This window comes from Thunnus thynnus, chromosome 13 (assembly GCF_963924715.1).
Source record: "Thunnus thynnus chromosome 13, fThuThy2.1, whole genome shotgun sequence".
In the NCBI taxonomy this organism is placed as follows: domain Eukaryota; kingdom Metazoa; phylum Chordata; class Actinopteri; order Scombriformes; family Scombridae; genus Thunnus; species Thunnus thynnus.
In genome coordinates this window covers 30,989,891-31,006,487 of record NC_089529.1, presented here as the reverse complement: position 1 = coordinate 31,006,487, position 16,597 = coordinate 30,989,891, and the positions used below count along the sequence as shown (strand labels likewise).

At 39.0% G+C, this 16,597-nt stretch overlaps 1 protein-coding gene across 1 annotated transcript; it reads right to left on the bottom strand.

Moving 5' to 3' along the window:
• Window positions 1-11,855: 11,855 nt before the first annotated feature.
• foxi3a (forkhead box I3a) lies at window positions 11,856-14,917 on the bottom strand. The gene is made up of 2 exons (XM_067607158.1): window positions 13,187-14,917; window positions 11,856-12,864 (listed from the first exon to the last, which is right to left on the bottom strand). Exons 1-2 carry the CDS (start codon window positions 13,722-13,724, stop codon window positions 12,149-12,151), a joined length of 1,254 nt encoding a protein of 417 aa, XP_067463259.1. The 5' UTR covers window positions 13,725-14,917; the 3' UTR covers window positions 11,856-12,148.
• Window positions 14,918-16,597: the final 1,680 nt, after the last annotated feature.

Sequence of the window (16,597 nt, the reverse complement as noted above, 5' to 3'; positions counted from 1 at the left end):
ACACATTTTTGAATGGAGAGAGACTCTAAACTTTGCCTTAGAGACACCAGAAACACCCCAGATACCCTCCTGAACCTGAACCTAACTGTGACCCCGTGTTTGGCCCCTGGCCCTCAGAGAGTCTGGACACATCGCTTTAGTTCACATGGTGTATTTTGGGGACCTCCAGGGGTGCTTGAAGAGGTTTCAGGGGGACTTTGATATGTTGATATTCAGTCTGCAGCTGAGCATGTTTGTGAACTGTCAGAGCAGGTGGAGAGAAGGCTGAGCAGGAATCCCTCAGCCTGAGGACATGAAAAGAGGAAGAAGGAGGAGGGTTTTTCTAACAGGTCTCTGTCTGTAAACCTGCTCTGACTCGTCGTCTTAATCTGTCTCCGCTCTGATGTTCATAAACTCCTGTCAGCACTGAGCCCAAGGCAACGCAAACTTTCCACTGCAGACACACAGACTGTGGAAAGAGCAGGAAAGTTCCACAAGAGAACTTGAAGAAGGAGGTGTAGCAGAGTCTTGATCATGTTTTTACTGTTGTTGAAGCATCCTGAAGTCCATCTGTGAGACAGTTTTGACGGTTTCTTTGTGGAGTCCTTCAGTGTTGTCCAGAGGTCTCCTGGCGGGTTATCAAGGATCATTCATGAATCTTATGAGTTTATATGAGACTTTGTGATGGTCTCCAACATCTTTTAATATGTTTAACAGCTGTGGAAGATGCTGTAGAGGTCACAGAAAGAGTTCTGATGAGGTTGTAGGTGGTTCCGGGGGTCCTTAATGGGGTATAAGAGGGTTCCGGTAGTCCTTGGGGAAGATATTCTTGCAGTCTTTAAGGGGGAATCAGTGTTAATTGGAGGAATTTTGAGTGGATACCAAAGCTTTCCAGGAGTTCTTGAATTGGATTTCAGCGCTCCTCAAGGAGGTTTACAGATCAGGTCTTTAAAAGCCTCAGGGGTCTTTAAAGGGGCACGAGGATTCTTCTAGGAAACCCGGTTCTGAATAAATAAATAATAATCATAATAAGTTTATTTAGTATAGCACCTTTCACAGAAATTAAATTCACAAAGTGCTTCACAGTAACAGGAGTTGAAAATAAGACCATAAAAACAAACATAGTGTAAAAAAAATATGCCACAAGTTAGAATAAAATAAAATAAAAATAAATAAATAAAAATAAAAATAAAAAACACAATCAAACAAACAAGTCAAGAAGACACAACAGTTTTTTGGACTCTTTGTGTTTTTGTTTTCCTTCTGATGCCCTCAGACTTTTTCTGTTTTTAGTTGGACTTTTTGAGGGACTCGCTTGGGATTTATGTTGCATTTGTTTCCTGGTTTTGGTTTTCTCTGTTCCCTCGTGTGTTCCTCCTGTGTTTTGAAAAATTTCCTCCTTGTGTCTGGTCACTTTACTTCCTGTGTTTGATTATTTCATGTGTCTCACCTGTGTTTCATTTGCAATCACTCCCTGTGTGTTTATAGTCCAGTTTTCAGTGTCCCCCCGCGTTTATGGTCTTTGTTCCTGTTCCCAGTGTCTCTTGTGATTTTTGAGTTCTTTCATTAAATATTCAGCATCGTATCCAACCTGCCTGCCATCTCTGCATTTGGGTCCACCTGCTCCACTCACCCACCTTTGTGACAGCTGGATTGTTGGGTTTTGACGGTCGCAAGATGCCTGATGAGTCGATTTAAACAGATGTCGTACCTTCACACTGCTGGGCTGCGTCCATATTCTAGTTTATGGCTGTTCTGAAACACTGGCAAGATTAATTTAAACAGTGAACAAACCTTTTATCAATCATTGCTTGTAAATCTGGCCCATGGTTGACCCCTGCTTTAACCCCTGGTTAGTCTCTGAGGGGGTATCGTAGCTCCTGTAGACGGTTGTGGGAGTTCTTGGCAGGTTTTAAGGGTGTTCAGTATAATTCTGGGGTCTCTGGGGTGTCAGGGGTCGATCAGGTTCCAGGAGACTTCAGGCATTTTTAAAATAAACTGCAGTTCTTGGAGAGGTTCATTAGGTTCATGAAGACATTCTGGGGATCCAGCTGACCTTGATAAAAGATTCATGTGATCAAAGGAGTGTAATGTGTCTGTCTGAAGGTTCTGCAACTTGACAAGATAAACTCAACTAAATCGGATTTATATTTGACCACAAACTGGTTAAGTAGGAAAAGAGGAAAAAAACCTGCAGGTGAGCTGATCTCACCTGACGGGACGCTGCTGTTAAACATTAACGGACGCGACAGGAAACATACGGGTCGTCCTTATTAAAGCTGTCAGGATACCAGCATGAGGAGCCGACCCCCCTCTCACCTGTAACACACACACACACTCAGAGTTGTGTTTCCACCACTTCAGAGGGCATCACTTACATTCATTTTCCTGGAGACTTATCTCACATTTCACCCTACAATTAATGATTTACTTTATGAGGACTTTTGGGCTTTTTGTCCTCAAAATGGAGGCGAGTCCCCACAATGTGTTAAAAGATTTATGTCCCCATAACATGAGTTAACGCACAGCTTCTGCACTGTAAAAATATCCGTCTCAACACATCATTCAGACCACGTTTACAGGAAGTCAGCTCAAATCTAAAACGCTGCGTCCACAGCAGGAGTTTCATCTCTGTCCACATTAAAAACATCAAAACAAGGTCATTCTCCTTCTACTGGGCATGTGCGGTGAGCAAGTCAGGCACAGAAAACCAGTGAAGAAGAAACAGTATACTGTTGCTGTTTTTCTGTAGCAGCTTCCAACAGTCTGAGCAGAGGAAGGTGATAGATAACTACGTTTAACAAGCTGTCAAAGTAGCAACATGAAGCCGTAAAAACTGTAAAAATGAACATTGTGGAGTTGGAAATATAAACCTTTGAGCTCAGTTTTTTAAAGTAAGTTTTAAGAAGTGATGCTGCAGCTTCAGATGATGTAAGAGGAACAGTTTCAGTTTATATTTCAGCGTTGAAAGTGTTTTTATCTCTCAGCAGAAAAACAAAAACACGTCTGTAAAATACTTGAAAGAAGCTGATTTGTTCTGACGACAGGTGTAATAATCCTCCTCCTCCTCCTCCTCCTCCTCCTCCTCCTCTCAGCGCTGTCTTGTTTTAAAGTTTCATAGTGTGTGTGTGTGTGTGTGTGTGTCGGTGACGTTATGCAAATGTGAGGCAGCCCGGCGGTTAGCGGGTCGACCACACACACCGCAGCCTGCTGACGAGCCCCTGAGCAACCTGACGAGTCTCAACAATCACAGTTATGATCACAGTTGTGCATCAGGACAGTAAGAACAGATATGAACACAGTTTATAAACCACTGGATGAGTTTATATATACTTTATCTTTTTATTGTTATCTTGAGGAGAAAAAACAAACTGTAACAAAAAGTCGTCGTTGATTTTTGAAATCAAATATTTTTGAAAGAAACCTTTTATGAAAACACAAATATTAAGACGACTAAGAGAATTTGCTCCAAAACCTTCAATAAAGTAAAAAATCTGTGTTGTTGGAATATTTCAGTTCATGTCAAGATACAGAAACTTTATAACGGTTATAAAACTGTAGATTAAACCGTCCGACACTTTTTAAAGTTGTTGAATTCGCACATGAAGAGTCATAATACAGTAATTAAGTCTATAAAACTCATTCGGCATGATGAGTCCTGTTGTTTTCTACTGTATATTTGTACTTTACTTAAAGCTGAGTGCAGGACTTTTGTCTCCTTCTGACAGTGAGAGTAAAGGGCGGCGCTGGGCTGTGATTGGCTGACAGGCATGCATCACGCTCTCGTGTACACACAGAGAGGGCCGGTAAAGATGGATATGTTTTCACTGGGATTTGTCCCAGTTTACCGTCCGTAACCTGCTGTTAGCTGTAAACCCTCATGAAACTATCAGAATTTGATCCGTTCGGTCTGATAACATTTAGAAAGTCTAGCAGAGCCGCAGCATCGACGGCCAGCGCGGGAACGTCGCCCGGTGATTGGTTTAATCAGCTTTATGTGAACTTGTTTGACTTGAATGTAACAGATGTTCATTTATATGTAAAAGTTCCACAATGCAGGTTTAATTAAGATTCTGAATCTATAACTTTGATAAAACAAAATATATCAGACTGGATCAGCGTCGACTCATTTATCATCGTTTATTAACGAGGTCTGTTTCTAATCACACGAGGCGTTTAAAGACTCAGACACTGTTGTGTTGTTTTGAGTTTGAGGGAAACTGAAAGAAAGAGGAAAAGTTCTTATGGGGGCGACTGATACAAGACATGCTGAGACAAGACACACACACACACACACACACACACACACACACACACAGAGATGTAATCAGGACGTTATGGCAGTTATGGTGGTAACCACGGTAACAATAATAATAAACTGTCCTGCACTGATACAGTGGTCCCTGTTACACCTGGACAATGTGTCGCTGTTATCAGATGATAAACTCATAACTACTAAATAAAATATGTGTATAATTTTCAAAAGATGACATTTGTTTTGATCCATCAGAAGCTCCAGATGAATTCAGTCACTTCTGATCGGTTCCCTGCAGGGATCAATACTGAGTCCACATGTTAAAACTCTTCACATAGTTTATTTTTATTTTTTTACGTGAAGCTGATATGAAGCTTCAGTCGTCTGACTGAGTTAAACCAAGTGATTATAATCTGCCATCATAACAGTTCAGTTCATATTTCCCTCGTTGTTGTTAATATTCTCTCAGCACTGATGACGACTGAGGAAGACGCTTCATATTAGCTTCAGATAAACTTTTAAATACATTTTTGGATTTTGTCCTCCATCACTTCCACTGTAAGGTCATTATGAAGGATCTTCTGATGGTCAGTATGAACAGGAGGAATGATTACAGCAAGAAACACAGCTTTAATGTTCATCTGATGACTGACTGTTGCTTTAAGACAGACCTGAAAACTTGTGAACTCGTCCTTTAATATAACTGAACTCAGCGCTGCTACAAGAAACAGGCTGATGGAAAAAAACCTCTCAGACACACACACACACACACACACACACACACACACACACACACATACACACACACACACACACACACACATACACACACACACACACACACACACACACACACACACATTAAAGACTGCTGACTGACTGTATTATCAGTCGTATCAGGATCTGATAGTTTTCATCAAACTGTTTATGAAACAACACGAGGAGGAGGGCTGTAAGTGTGCCGACTGTTTACACACACACACACATACACACACACACACACACACACACACACACACACACACACACACACACACGCACACACACAGACTGATGATAGATGATCACAGTAATTATTATTAAACCCCAGACTGGGTGGTATATATGCACATGATGTCTGTGTGTGTCATTATTTTAGTTAATTAACAATATTTTAACTCGTCTTCTGATTTTCAAGTTTCAACTCTGAAAACAGGAAATAATGAATCTGATCATTTTGTTGATTTGTTAATGAATCTGTCCTCCGTCTGTGTCTCACCGAGCTCAGTAATCAGTGCAGTCGTCTCTGATCTGGAGACTCCAGTTTGTTTAGTCACTTAATTTTCTAAAATTAAAAGCGTCATAAAAACAAAAACACGATTTTTAAGCCTCTTTCCACTTTTATTCGAATACAAATATAATTACTCAGCCTTCTGGACATCCCTAATATATATACTATATATTTATAAAACAATAAAAGATGAAACATTACAGGCAGGGTGAATACTTCTCACTTTTTACTTTTGTTCAAGTAAGATTTTGAATGCAGGACTTTTACTTATAAAGGAGGATTTTTTTCAGTGTAAACTGGTATTTTTACTTCAGTAAAATAAAACATCAATGCCTCAGTGTAGTATGAAGTTATTCTATATCGCTGTATCACTATCAGTGTACAGTACACATTTAACACATATTACAGTTATAATATGATCCATTATGATAATGGATTATTATTACTCCAGTGTTCATCATTCAGGATGTTTTTACCCGCAGAGGTCTCCTCCTCTCCAGAACAAACAGACCCGGAGATTACAGGTAAAAACACTGAATAAAACTGTTTCACCTAAAAAATCAGTGTTTCTCCAACGATGTTTGGTGACCACCGGACTTCCTGGAGGGGCTGTTAGCCGAGCTGCTGCTAACGTTTGTCCAGTTTATTTCTCTGATAACTTAAGATCCAGACGTCCAATGACTAAAATCCTTCTTCCGGCTAAAAGATATAGTTAAAAACCACCTAAATTTATCATGAAAATGTGTCTTAAAACTGAATAAAAGTCAATTTATAACAGTTTGAGTGGAACAACCACAACGCCGATGTATTATCTTGTATGTGTGTAAGTTACTCTTTGGTAGACGCCATTGTAGCGGACAAACACAGCACCGCCGTATGCATCTGGTGCGTGTTTACTCTTTGGTAGAGGAGGTATGACGCCATCGACAGGCGACCAAATGAAACGGTCCATTACTTTGATTAAATTACAGATTTCTCTGAGTTTGAACATTGTTGGAAACATTTGGGATAATGTAAGTACACAACTCAACAACATATATAACATAGGTCTAGTTGTTTTTACACATTTTAATGTGGAATAATTACATATTATAGCTTTAAATACATTTTATAACTAATTGACTTGAATGCAGTTTTACTGTAGTACTGCTTCTTTTACTTAAAGTGTCTGTAATTTATATTTCTCTGCTCCTCACACTGATCTATACAGTGAGTAATGTGTTGGTTGTGTCTCGTAGTGATGAACCTACAGAGAATCATCAGCAGCTCCTCTCGGCTTTACGGAGCTTTATAGTGAGTTTCAGCTCATTGTTTATCTGTCCAGCTGCAACTTTACTGTTCTGGTTCACTCTCAGCGTCTCATAGCGTCGTTTTCAGAGAAAAAGGCTGTAAAAAGCTGCTGTTCACTACCTGCTAACAGTTAGCTGTAGACTAGCTGGTGAACATAGTGGAGCATTTAGCAGCTAAAGAGCCAGATATTTCCCTCAGGAGTTGGTAGAGAGTAAAAACAGAAGCTAAAAGAGAGTGAATATTGGACTTACATTCACCAGGTGGACAGAAACACGACTCCACATGAATGATAATGTTGCTCCGTAACTGCTGGATGTGGAAATAAACAACTGTTTGCTAACATGTTCAACATATCAACTTAAAAGCTGATGATGAGTCATTTTTGTGTTCACTGCTTGTTTGAAAATTAGTTAATGAAGGTTTAAGTCAAATGTTTCGGTGCTTCTTCTGCAGGAAAGTGAAGAAAACAAAGTTTATAGTTTATGTGGATAAAAACATGAAATGTAACTTTAAGTCAGTTTGAGTCAGTTTAACAGGAAACATGTCGCTCAATGCAGCGAAACAACAAACTGTGTTCAAATTTATTAGAGAAAAAGACATTTGTGTTCACTGCAGTTCATCACACACACACACACACACACACACACACACACACAGACAAACACACACTCTTCAGTGTTTATTGTGACAATACAGGTCATCAGTTCCAGCTGTCTGTGATGACAGACACATTCATCATGTGGAGTATAAACAAACGGCACACTTACGCTGCTTTGACCTCTTCCATTAATATCACACACACACACACACACACACACACACACACACACAAAAACACTTCATGCTGTGTTGTAAACAGTCAGACTCTATCAGATGTCTTTAAGCAGTATTGATCAGCTGATTGATGGTATCAGTCAGTCAGAGTGTGCCGTCTGTTTACAGCCACACGCACATGAATGGACGACATGATGGCTAAACACACAGCATGGAGACACACACACACACACACACACACACACACACACACACACACACACACACACACACACACACACAAGTGGTGGAAAGTAACTAAATACATTTACTCAAGTGCAGTTTAGAGGTACTTGTACTTTACTTGAGTATTTCCATGTGATGCTACTTTCTACATTTCAGAGGGAAATATTGTACTTTCTACTCCACTACATTTATTTGACAGCTTTAGTTACTTTTCAGATGAAGATTTGACACAATGGATAATATAACAAGCTTTTAAAATACAACACATTGTTAAAGATGAAACCAGTGGTTTCCAACCTTTTTGGCTTTTGACGTCTTACAAAAAGCAGTGTGTAGTCGGGGTCACATTTCACATGTCTATGAGTTGTTAACAGCTCCACCAAATAGTGATTTTTCCCTCTAAACTTCTCACATGCTTTCATTTCAATAAATGTTCAAATGATCCAATATTTCAGCAAAAATCAAAGATTAGAGAAAAAGTCCAAAAACTGAAAACAGATTTGTGTATCAGAACTTTGTTTTTTCTTCTTTCCTCTCCTATTAATCATCTCACCACCCCTCAGATTTATCTGCTGACCCTTTGGAGGGGCCCGACCCCTAGGTTGGGAACCACTGGACTAAACTAGCTAACTGTATATAAAGTAGTGTAAACTAGCTCCACCTCCAGCAGCTACAACAGTAACATGCTGCTCTAACACTGATGCTTCACTATTAATAATCTAATGATGTCATATATAATAATATATCAGTCAGAGGGACCAAACCACTACTTTTACTGCAATACTTTAACTACATCAAGCTCATAATACTTATGTACTTTTACTGCAATACTTTAACTACATCAAGCTCATAATACTTATGTACTTTTACTGCAATACTTTAACTACATCAAGCTCATAATACTTATGTACTTTTACTGCAATACTTTAACTACATCAAGCTCATAATACTTATGTACTTTTACTGCAATACTTTAACTACATCAAGCTCATAATACTTATGTACTTTTACTGCAATACTTTAACTACATCAAGCTCATAATACTTATGTACTTTTACTGCAATACTTTAACTACATCAAGCTCATAATACTTATGTACTTTTACTGCAATACTTTAACTACATCAAGCTCATAATACTTATGTACTTTTACTGCAATACTTTAACTACATCAAGCTCATAATACTTATGTACTTTTACTGCAGTACTTTAACTACATCAAGCTCATAATACTTATGTACTTTTACTGCAATACTTTAACTACATCAAGCTCATAATACTTATGTACTTTTACTGCAATACTTTAACTACATCAAGCTCATAATACTTATGTACTTTTACTGCAATACTTTAACTACATCAAGCTCATAATACTTATGTACTTTTACTGCAATACTTTAACTACATCAAGCTCATAATACTTATGTACTTTTACTGCAGTACTTTAACTACATCAAGCTCATAATACTTATGTACTTTTACTGCAATACTTTAACTACATCAAGCTCATAATACTTATGTACTTTTACTGCAATACTTTAACTACATCAAGCTCATAATACTTATGTACTTTTACTGCAATACTTTAACTACATCAAGCTCATAATACTTATGTACTTTTACTGCAATACTTTAACTACATCAAGCTCATAATACTTATGTACTTTTACTGCAATACTTTAACTACATCAAGCTCATAATACTTATGTACTTTTACTGCAATACTTTAACTACATCAAGCTCATAATACTTATGTACTTTTACTGCAGTACTTTAACTACATCAAGCTCATAATACTTATGTACTTTTACTGCAATACTTTAACTACATCAAGCTCATAATACTTATGTACTTTTACTGCAATACTTTAACTACATCAAGCTCATAATACTTATGTACTTTTACTGCAATACTTTAACTACATCAAGCTCATAATACTTATGTACTTTTACTGCAATACTTTAACTACATCAAGCTCATAATACTTATGTACTTTTACTGCAGTACTTTAACTACATCAAGCTCATAATACTTATGTACTTTTACTGCAATACTTTAACTACATCAAGCTCATAATACTTATGTACTTTTACTGCAATACTTTAACTACATCAAGCTCATAATACTTATGTACTTTTACTGCAGTACTTTAACTACATCAAGCTCATAATACTTATGTACTTTTACTGCAATACTTTAACTACATCAAGCTCATAATACTTATGTACTTTTACTGCAGTACTTTAACTACATCAAGCTCATAATACTTATGTACTTTTACTGCAATACTTTAACTACATCAAGCTCATAATACTTATGTACTTTTACTGCAATACTTTAACTACATCAAGCTCATAATACTTATGTACTTTTACTGCAATACTTTAACTACATCAAGCTCATAATACTTATGTACTTTTACTGCAATACTTTAACTACATCAAGCTCATAATACTTATGTACTTTTACTGTAATACTTTAACTACATCAAGCTCATAATACTTATGTACTTTTACTGCAATACTTTAACTACATCAAGCTCATAATACTTATGTACTTTTACTGCAATACTTTAACTACATCAAGCTCATAATACTTATGTACTTTTACTGCAATACTTTAACTACATCAAGCTCATAATACTTATGTACTTTTACTGCAATACTTTAACTACATCAAGCTCATAATACTTATGTACTTTTACTGTAGTTTGATTTTTCATGCAGGAGTATTTGTATATGTTCTGATGTCAGTTTGAATATTTACACTTTGGTTCTGACAAATCAGGTTTTTTCTGTCAGTTTGGTGGCGGCTCTAAATACTGCGATACCCATGAGCCTCAGCTGCTGTTGCCATGGAGAAGAAGAAGCCAGTCAGAGAAAATAAATACATTTAACAAACTGCAAAACTCTTAGTTTCCGTCAGCACATGTGACAGAATCGAAGCTCTGTGATTGGATGTTTCTTTCTGAAATGCACCTTGGGAGTCGTAGTTATTTGTATGTCCACAGTCTTGTAGCTTCAGCTTTTTAAACTCAGTTGTTCATGTTTTGTTGTGATGATTCAACCAGCAGAGTTTCCTGTTGATCAGACTGACGTTTATTTGATCTAATCATCATATTTTGCCACCAGACAAACTCAACTGAATTTGCTCTGATCCACTTTTCCTCTGGCTGCCTTCTTCTCCATAGCAACAGCAGCTGAGGATCATGGGTATTGTAGTATTTTTTTAGTTGTCCACCAAAATTACAGAAAAAAACCTGATTTGTCAGAAACAAACTATAAATACGTAAAATAAGTGTCAGAACATAAACATATATGATGTGAAAGTTATTCAGGAGACTTTATGATGTTTAGTCACATCAAGGAGATCAATTAAAGAAAAAACATGAAAACAGAAAGAGTAAAAACACGTCACATCTCTACAGAAACAGTCTCAACCTGGACCAGCAGTCCTGAACGTGAGAGCAAAATATCTGCTGATGAAGACCATGTGATATGGTCGAAACACCCAGAACAAGCGAGTAAAAGGACCTTGATTTGAGATTGTTAACAGTTGCTTCGTTCCCACAGAACATCAAACAGACGTCACTTCACTGTCTGTGGGAAATCAGAGCGCTGACTCTCAGTCGACATCTCTGCTGACTCACTGAAATAAAACCAACATGACTCAGCAGCTTCACAAACAGCGACTGTTTGTTTGTTTGTTTGTTTGTTTGTTCGAAGGTGCTGATGTCGTCTCTGTCGTCGTGGGAACGAGAGAGAAGAAGTTTACTTTTACTGTTCACTTCTTTATTTGACAAATGAAACTATAAATGTTTTTTTAAATAATAAACTAGTTGATTGTTTTATGTTTTTCAAACTTTTGTGTGTGAAAAAAATTACAAAATTAAGATTAAAAAAAAAGATTTTATGAGTTATTTGGTTTTATTGTTAAAATTTGTTTCATAATTATTTTATACTTTTTGCGTTTCTTCATTGATCAAATCTCTTTAGAGGTTTTTGTGAGATATTTTTTGAATCTCGTGGCACAATCCTTTAAAAATGATTTAATGTAGAAAGTCTTTATGTGTTCATTGTGGAAGTAAATCTGATAAATACATTTGTGAAGATGAAACAAAAAACATTTGATTCAGTTTTAAAAATCTCTTTTTTTTTAATCCAAACACAAACATTCAGCCACATTTACACTTTAGAAACATTCAGACACATTTTTAACGTTAAGAAAATATTTAAAAAAAAGATAAATACAAACATTCACACGTTCTTTACAGCGAGCTCAGAGCGACCTGGCAGCTCTGAACTCAAACAAACATCCACCTGAAGACATTTTCACCGACTTTAAAACAGATTCTCATCAGTTTCGCTGCTGCAGGACCAGACAGTCGAGGGGCAGAGCGTCGCTGAAGCCGCCGCTCAGCAGAGGCTGGCACTGGGCCTGCAGCTCCGGCAGCGGGCAGGACGCCGTCTGCAGGTCGGCGTAGAGCGGCGGGGAGAAGTGAGGAGGGGATGACTGGGAGGAGGAGGAGGAGGAGAGGAGGGCAGGAGGAGGAGAGCATGAGGAGTGATGGAGGGAGGTGTAGAGGGGAGGAGAGGAGCTGCAGGCGTCCCACTGCGGCACCACGGCGCCGGGCGAGTACGACGAAACAAATCCTGCAGAAGGAGGAGCAGGAGGAGGAGGAGGAGGAGGAGGGGAGGTGTGGTCCGGTACCTGCATGTACAGCGAGGCAGTGTGAGGAGGAAGAAGAGGAGCAGGATGAGGAGGAGGAGGAGGAAGAGGGGGGAGGAGGAGGGAGTCCTGGAGGTGACACAGGAAGCTGCTGAGGCCGGGGACGGCGTCTGACAGAGAAGGAAGCTCCGTGTCGCTGCTGCAGTGCATGCTGGGAAGTTTGGGGCTGGGCTCTGACGAGGAGGAGGACGAGGAGTCGGGCGAGGAGGAGGAGGAGGAGGAGGAGGAGGAAGGCTTCTTGCTAGCAGTCCCGTTATCTGCCTTCCTCTTTCTCTTGCGGCGGAAGTTTCCGTTGTCGAACATCTTCTCACAGTTTGGGTCCAGAGTCCAGTAGTTTCCTTTACCTGCAGGGAGGAAGAGGAGGAGGAGGAAGGTTAAACAAGTTTCCATCAGAAAAACACAAGATGAAAGTTTTAAACATGCAGAAACAAACAGGCTTTAAAGTTTCTTCCTCACTGAACTCCCTTTAAAAAACATTATTTTTAGTGATAACCGTAGTTTTATTGATCCTGACTTTTGTAAGAACCAGAACCACCGTTTGTTTTACTATAAAACTGTGTGGAGTTTGGTTTGACGTAATCAACACTGTAAAAAATACAGCTGACTTGCTGTGAAACCTTTCAGCCAATCAAAGCCCATTTCCTGTCTGGTACAGTTTAATCTCACCTGGGTCGCTCTCGTCTCGGGGAACTTTCTGGAAGCAGTCGTTGAGCGACAGGTTGTGGCGGATGGAGTTCTGCCAGCCGGCCTTGTTGCGGCTGTAGAAGGGGAAGTTGTCGGAGACGTACTGGTAGATCTGGCTGAGCGTCAGGCGCTGCTCGGGCGCGCTCTGGATCGCCATGGCGATGAGGGCGGAGTAGGAGTACGGTGGGCGGACCATGCGCATCACGTCGTCCGGGCAGGGCAGGGGGAACCAGGAGCCACCGGGGATCAGGGGTCTCTGGAGGCCGTAGAGCTGAGGGAAGAAAGCTGCCGCCGCGGCCCCGGGCAGGGGCCCCGAGCCGAGGCCGCTGAAGCACAGAGAGGGGTCGCTGTGGTCGTTGGAAGGTGGGAGCCACGACGACGACGAGGGCTCAGGAGGAGCCGGAGGGCTGTACAGGCTGAAGTCAGACGGATCCAGACCCAGAGACAGCAGCTCCTGCTGGGGGAGGGAACGTCCACACAGGGGGGGCGACAAACCCTGCTCCGGGACGAAGGACGCCATGATGGAAACTTTGCTTCTGTCTGTCTTCACTCTGCTGTCTCTGTAAACATATGTGTGTGTGTGTTTATATAATAAATGTGTGTGTGTGTGTGCTGCTGTCGTCCTGCCTGCACCTGTCCTGCTCTGTACACCTGCTGCTGCTCACCTGAGACACTTATACTCTGCTGCCCCGCCCACAGACGAGCTGATTGGCTGCTGTGTGGAGGGGGGGTTGATTTGAATAAGAGCAGGTTGAATTCTTCCCCTCAGGCAGATCAGAGCCTGAGGATTTAACGCTGAGGTATGTCAACACACACACACACACACACACACACACACACACACACACACACAGTTTGACAAATGAGTCTTTTTACAGTTTCAGACGTTACAGCGTCGTGTCTGAAAGTCTCTGATTGTTAAAAACTGAAAATAAAACAGAAACAGTCTGAGCTCCTGGTTGTGTTTGTTACAGCCACTTTATGAAAGAATGAACATTTTAATATAAATATTATGGCGTTAATTCTCCAGTCGGCGCCATTAAACCACTGCAGACACACAACGAGATGACGTCATTAAAAGAGTCAAACGATGGAAAACATGATGGAAATATGACGTTTCTGTTAGTTTCATGTGTTGATGTGAGGAAGGTTACAGTCTCCTCATCATCGCTCCACACACATCTGATGTTTTCAGCTCTTCAGTGACGTTTAAGTCACATGATTCACGACGTCATCATTTATTCACTCAGTCTGTTTACATTTGAGCTGCTGTTACACCTCAGACAGGAAACACTTTTACAGATATTTTGACTTTTCATCATTTCCACTCAGGTTTTTTAATGTAAACATTTAAAATGTGAATAAAGTCAGCTGGAAGAAAACATGTTTGTGTGTTTGTGTTTCTGTAAACGTGGTTTAAATATGACTTCAATAAAGAGTTTCCCTTTGTAATCAAACAAAAATGTTCCAGAACAGTCAGTTTATTTTTGGGTATTTCACTGTTTCAGGTAAAGAGATGTTTCTGTTGTTGGTGATGCAGAAACTGAAAGTTTAATTTCTAAAGAAAGTCAAGTGATTTAAGTTTTTATGTACATAAAATGATTTGTACACACTTTACTTTTACAGGAGACACTAATGGATCAAACACAGTCTTCTCAGTTTGCAGATTTGTAGATTAAATGTTTAAATCTGCGGATTCAGACGTTGTGACTCAGATTCAGAGCTGAAAGTGAAACACAAACAGGAGAAACTATCAGCTGCTGTTTGTGGTGTCGCCCAAAACCATTGTTCTTAAATGACCCCCCCCAACCCCCCCCCCCAACACCCTCCAACACCCTCCAACACCCTCCAACCCCCCACAGACACACACACACACACACAGTCAGCATGTCTACACTCACATTAACTATTCAGTCCTGATCAAACTAAAGTAAAACTCCAGTTACAGAAATTCTCATGTAATTTCTATGATCATAAACAACGACAGGCTGCTCACAGATTCTACAAAACAAGATCATCGGTGTTATATCTTGTATATTATATATTATTATAAAAGAATCCATTTAAATACAGGACATTTTAAATTAGTACAATATCTCCCTCTGAACTGTAGTGGAGTGGAAGTATAAAGTAGTATCACATGGAAATACTCAAGTAAAGTACAAGTACCTCAAAAAATGTACCTAAAGGATCTTACACTCTGATCCTTTAAGTACAGTACTTGACTAATTGTACTTTAGTATCAACGCCTTCATGGCACAAGACTATTTTCAGGTGTTTGAGCAAATAAGAGACCAGCAGGTAGAATAATAGACGGAGTCAAAATACATAAAAATGTCAATTTCGGATCCAAATCTTTTCAGTGTATGGAGGATCAGCTGATCAGATGATGTAACAGTTGATATTGGGATTATCTCTTGATCAACAACACTTCTTGAGTAAAGATAAATGTTGATGAATAAAGAGACTAAAATCAGAAGAGTCTGAGGAACACGAGTCAACAACATTAAAACATTAGAAAGTTGAACATAATCTGACGACTGAATGGAATTTACAACCAGAACCAGGACCAGGAGACTTTTCACCTCGATCTGGATCTCAGTAAACCGTGACACACAGCCACATGTGCTCACATTATGTCATTTAATTTTGTAAATTTATAATATATAAAGTATAACTATGTATAGTTTTCATATGTACATTTGTCAAATGTAAATACTAAGAAAATACATAGTAAACACATATAAATCATGTGATATGTTGTCTGTTTTTGATGAGAACATAAATCTGTCACAATAGAACAATACTATAAATTTGAATTTAACTTTGTTGGTAAAATGACGCATCTGAACCAGTCCATGGCTAAAATGAACTCTTCTTTGTTTAGAAACAATATGTATATGCTAAATGTCTTTAAAGAAGCAGCCTTTTCACCACTCAGGGCTTTTTGTTTTTCAAAGCAAATTGTTTTATTATCATATAAAACTGTCCCCCACCCCTCTGATTTCATCAGGTAGAGACAATCATATAGTTTGATGCAGTTTGTTGGTTTTCCTCCTCAATGTTTTGAGTCACCAGCTGCCACTGACATCATGTTGTATTACGTTTTCTTATCATGTTTCAGTGTCTAAACTTTTACTTTATGTTGAACTACGTACGTAATGTTTTAGTGTCTAAACTCCTTTGTTACGTTGTTTTATTGTTTCCTACAATATGTTGCATAATGTTGTTTAAGTATCTAAACTCACATTTTAGTGTCTCAACTTTTACGTTATGTTGCATTATGTTACATTTCAGTGTGAAAACATGACAGTTTGTGACACACAGTCATGTGCAGTCACATGATGTGATTTAATTTAGCATATTTATAATATTTAATGTATCATTGTGTAT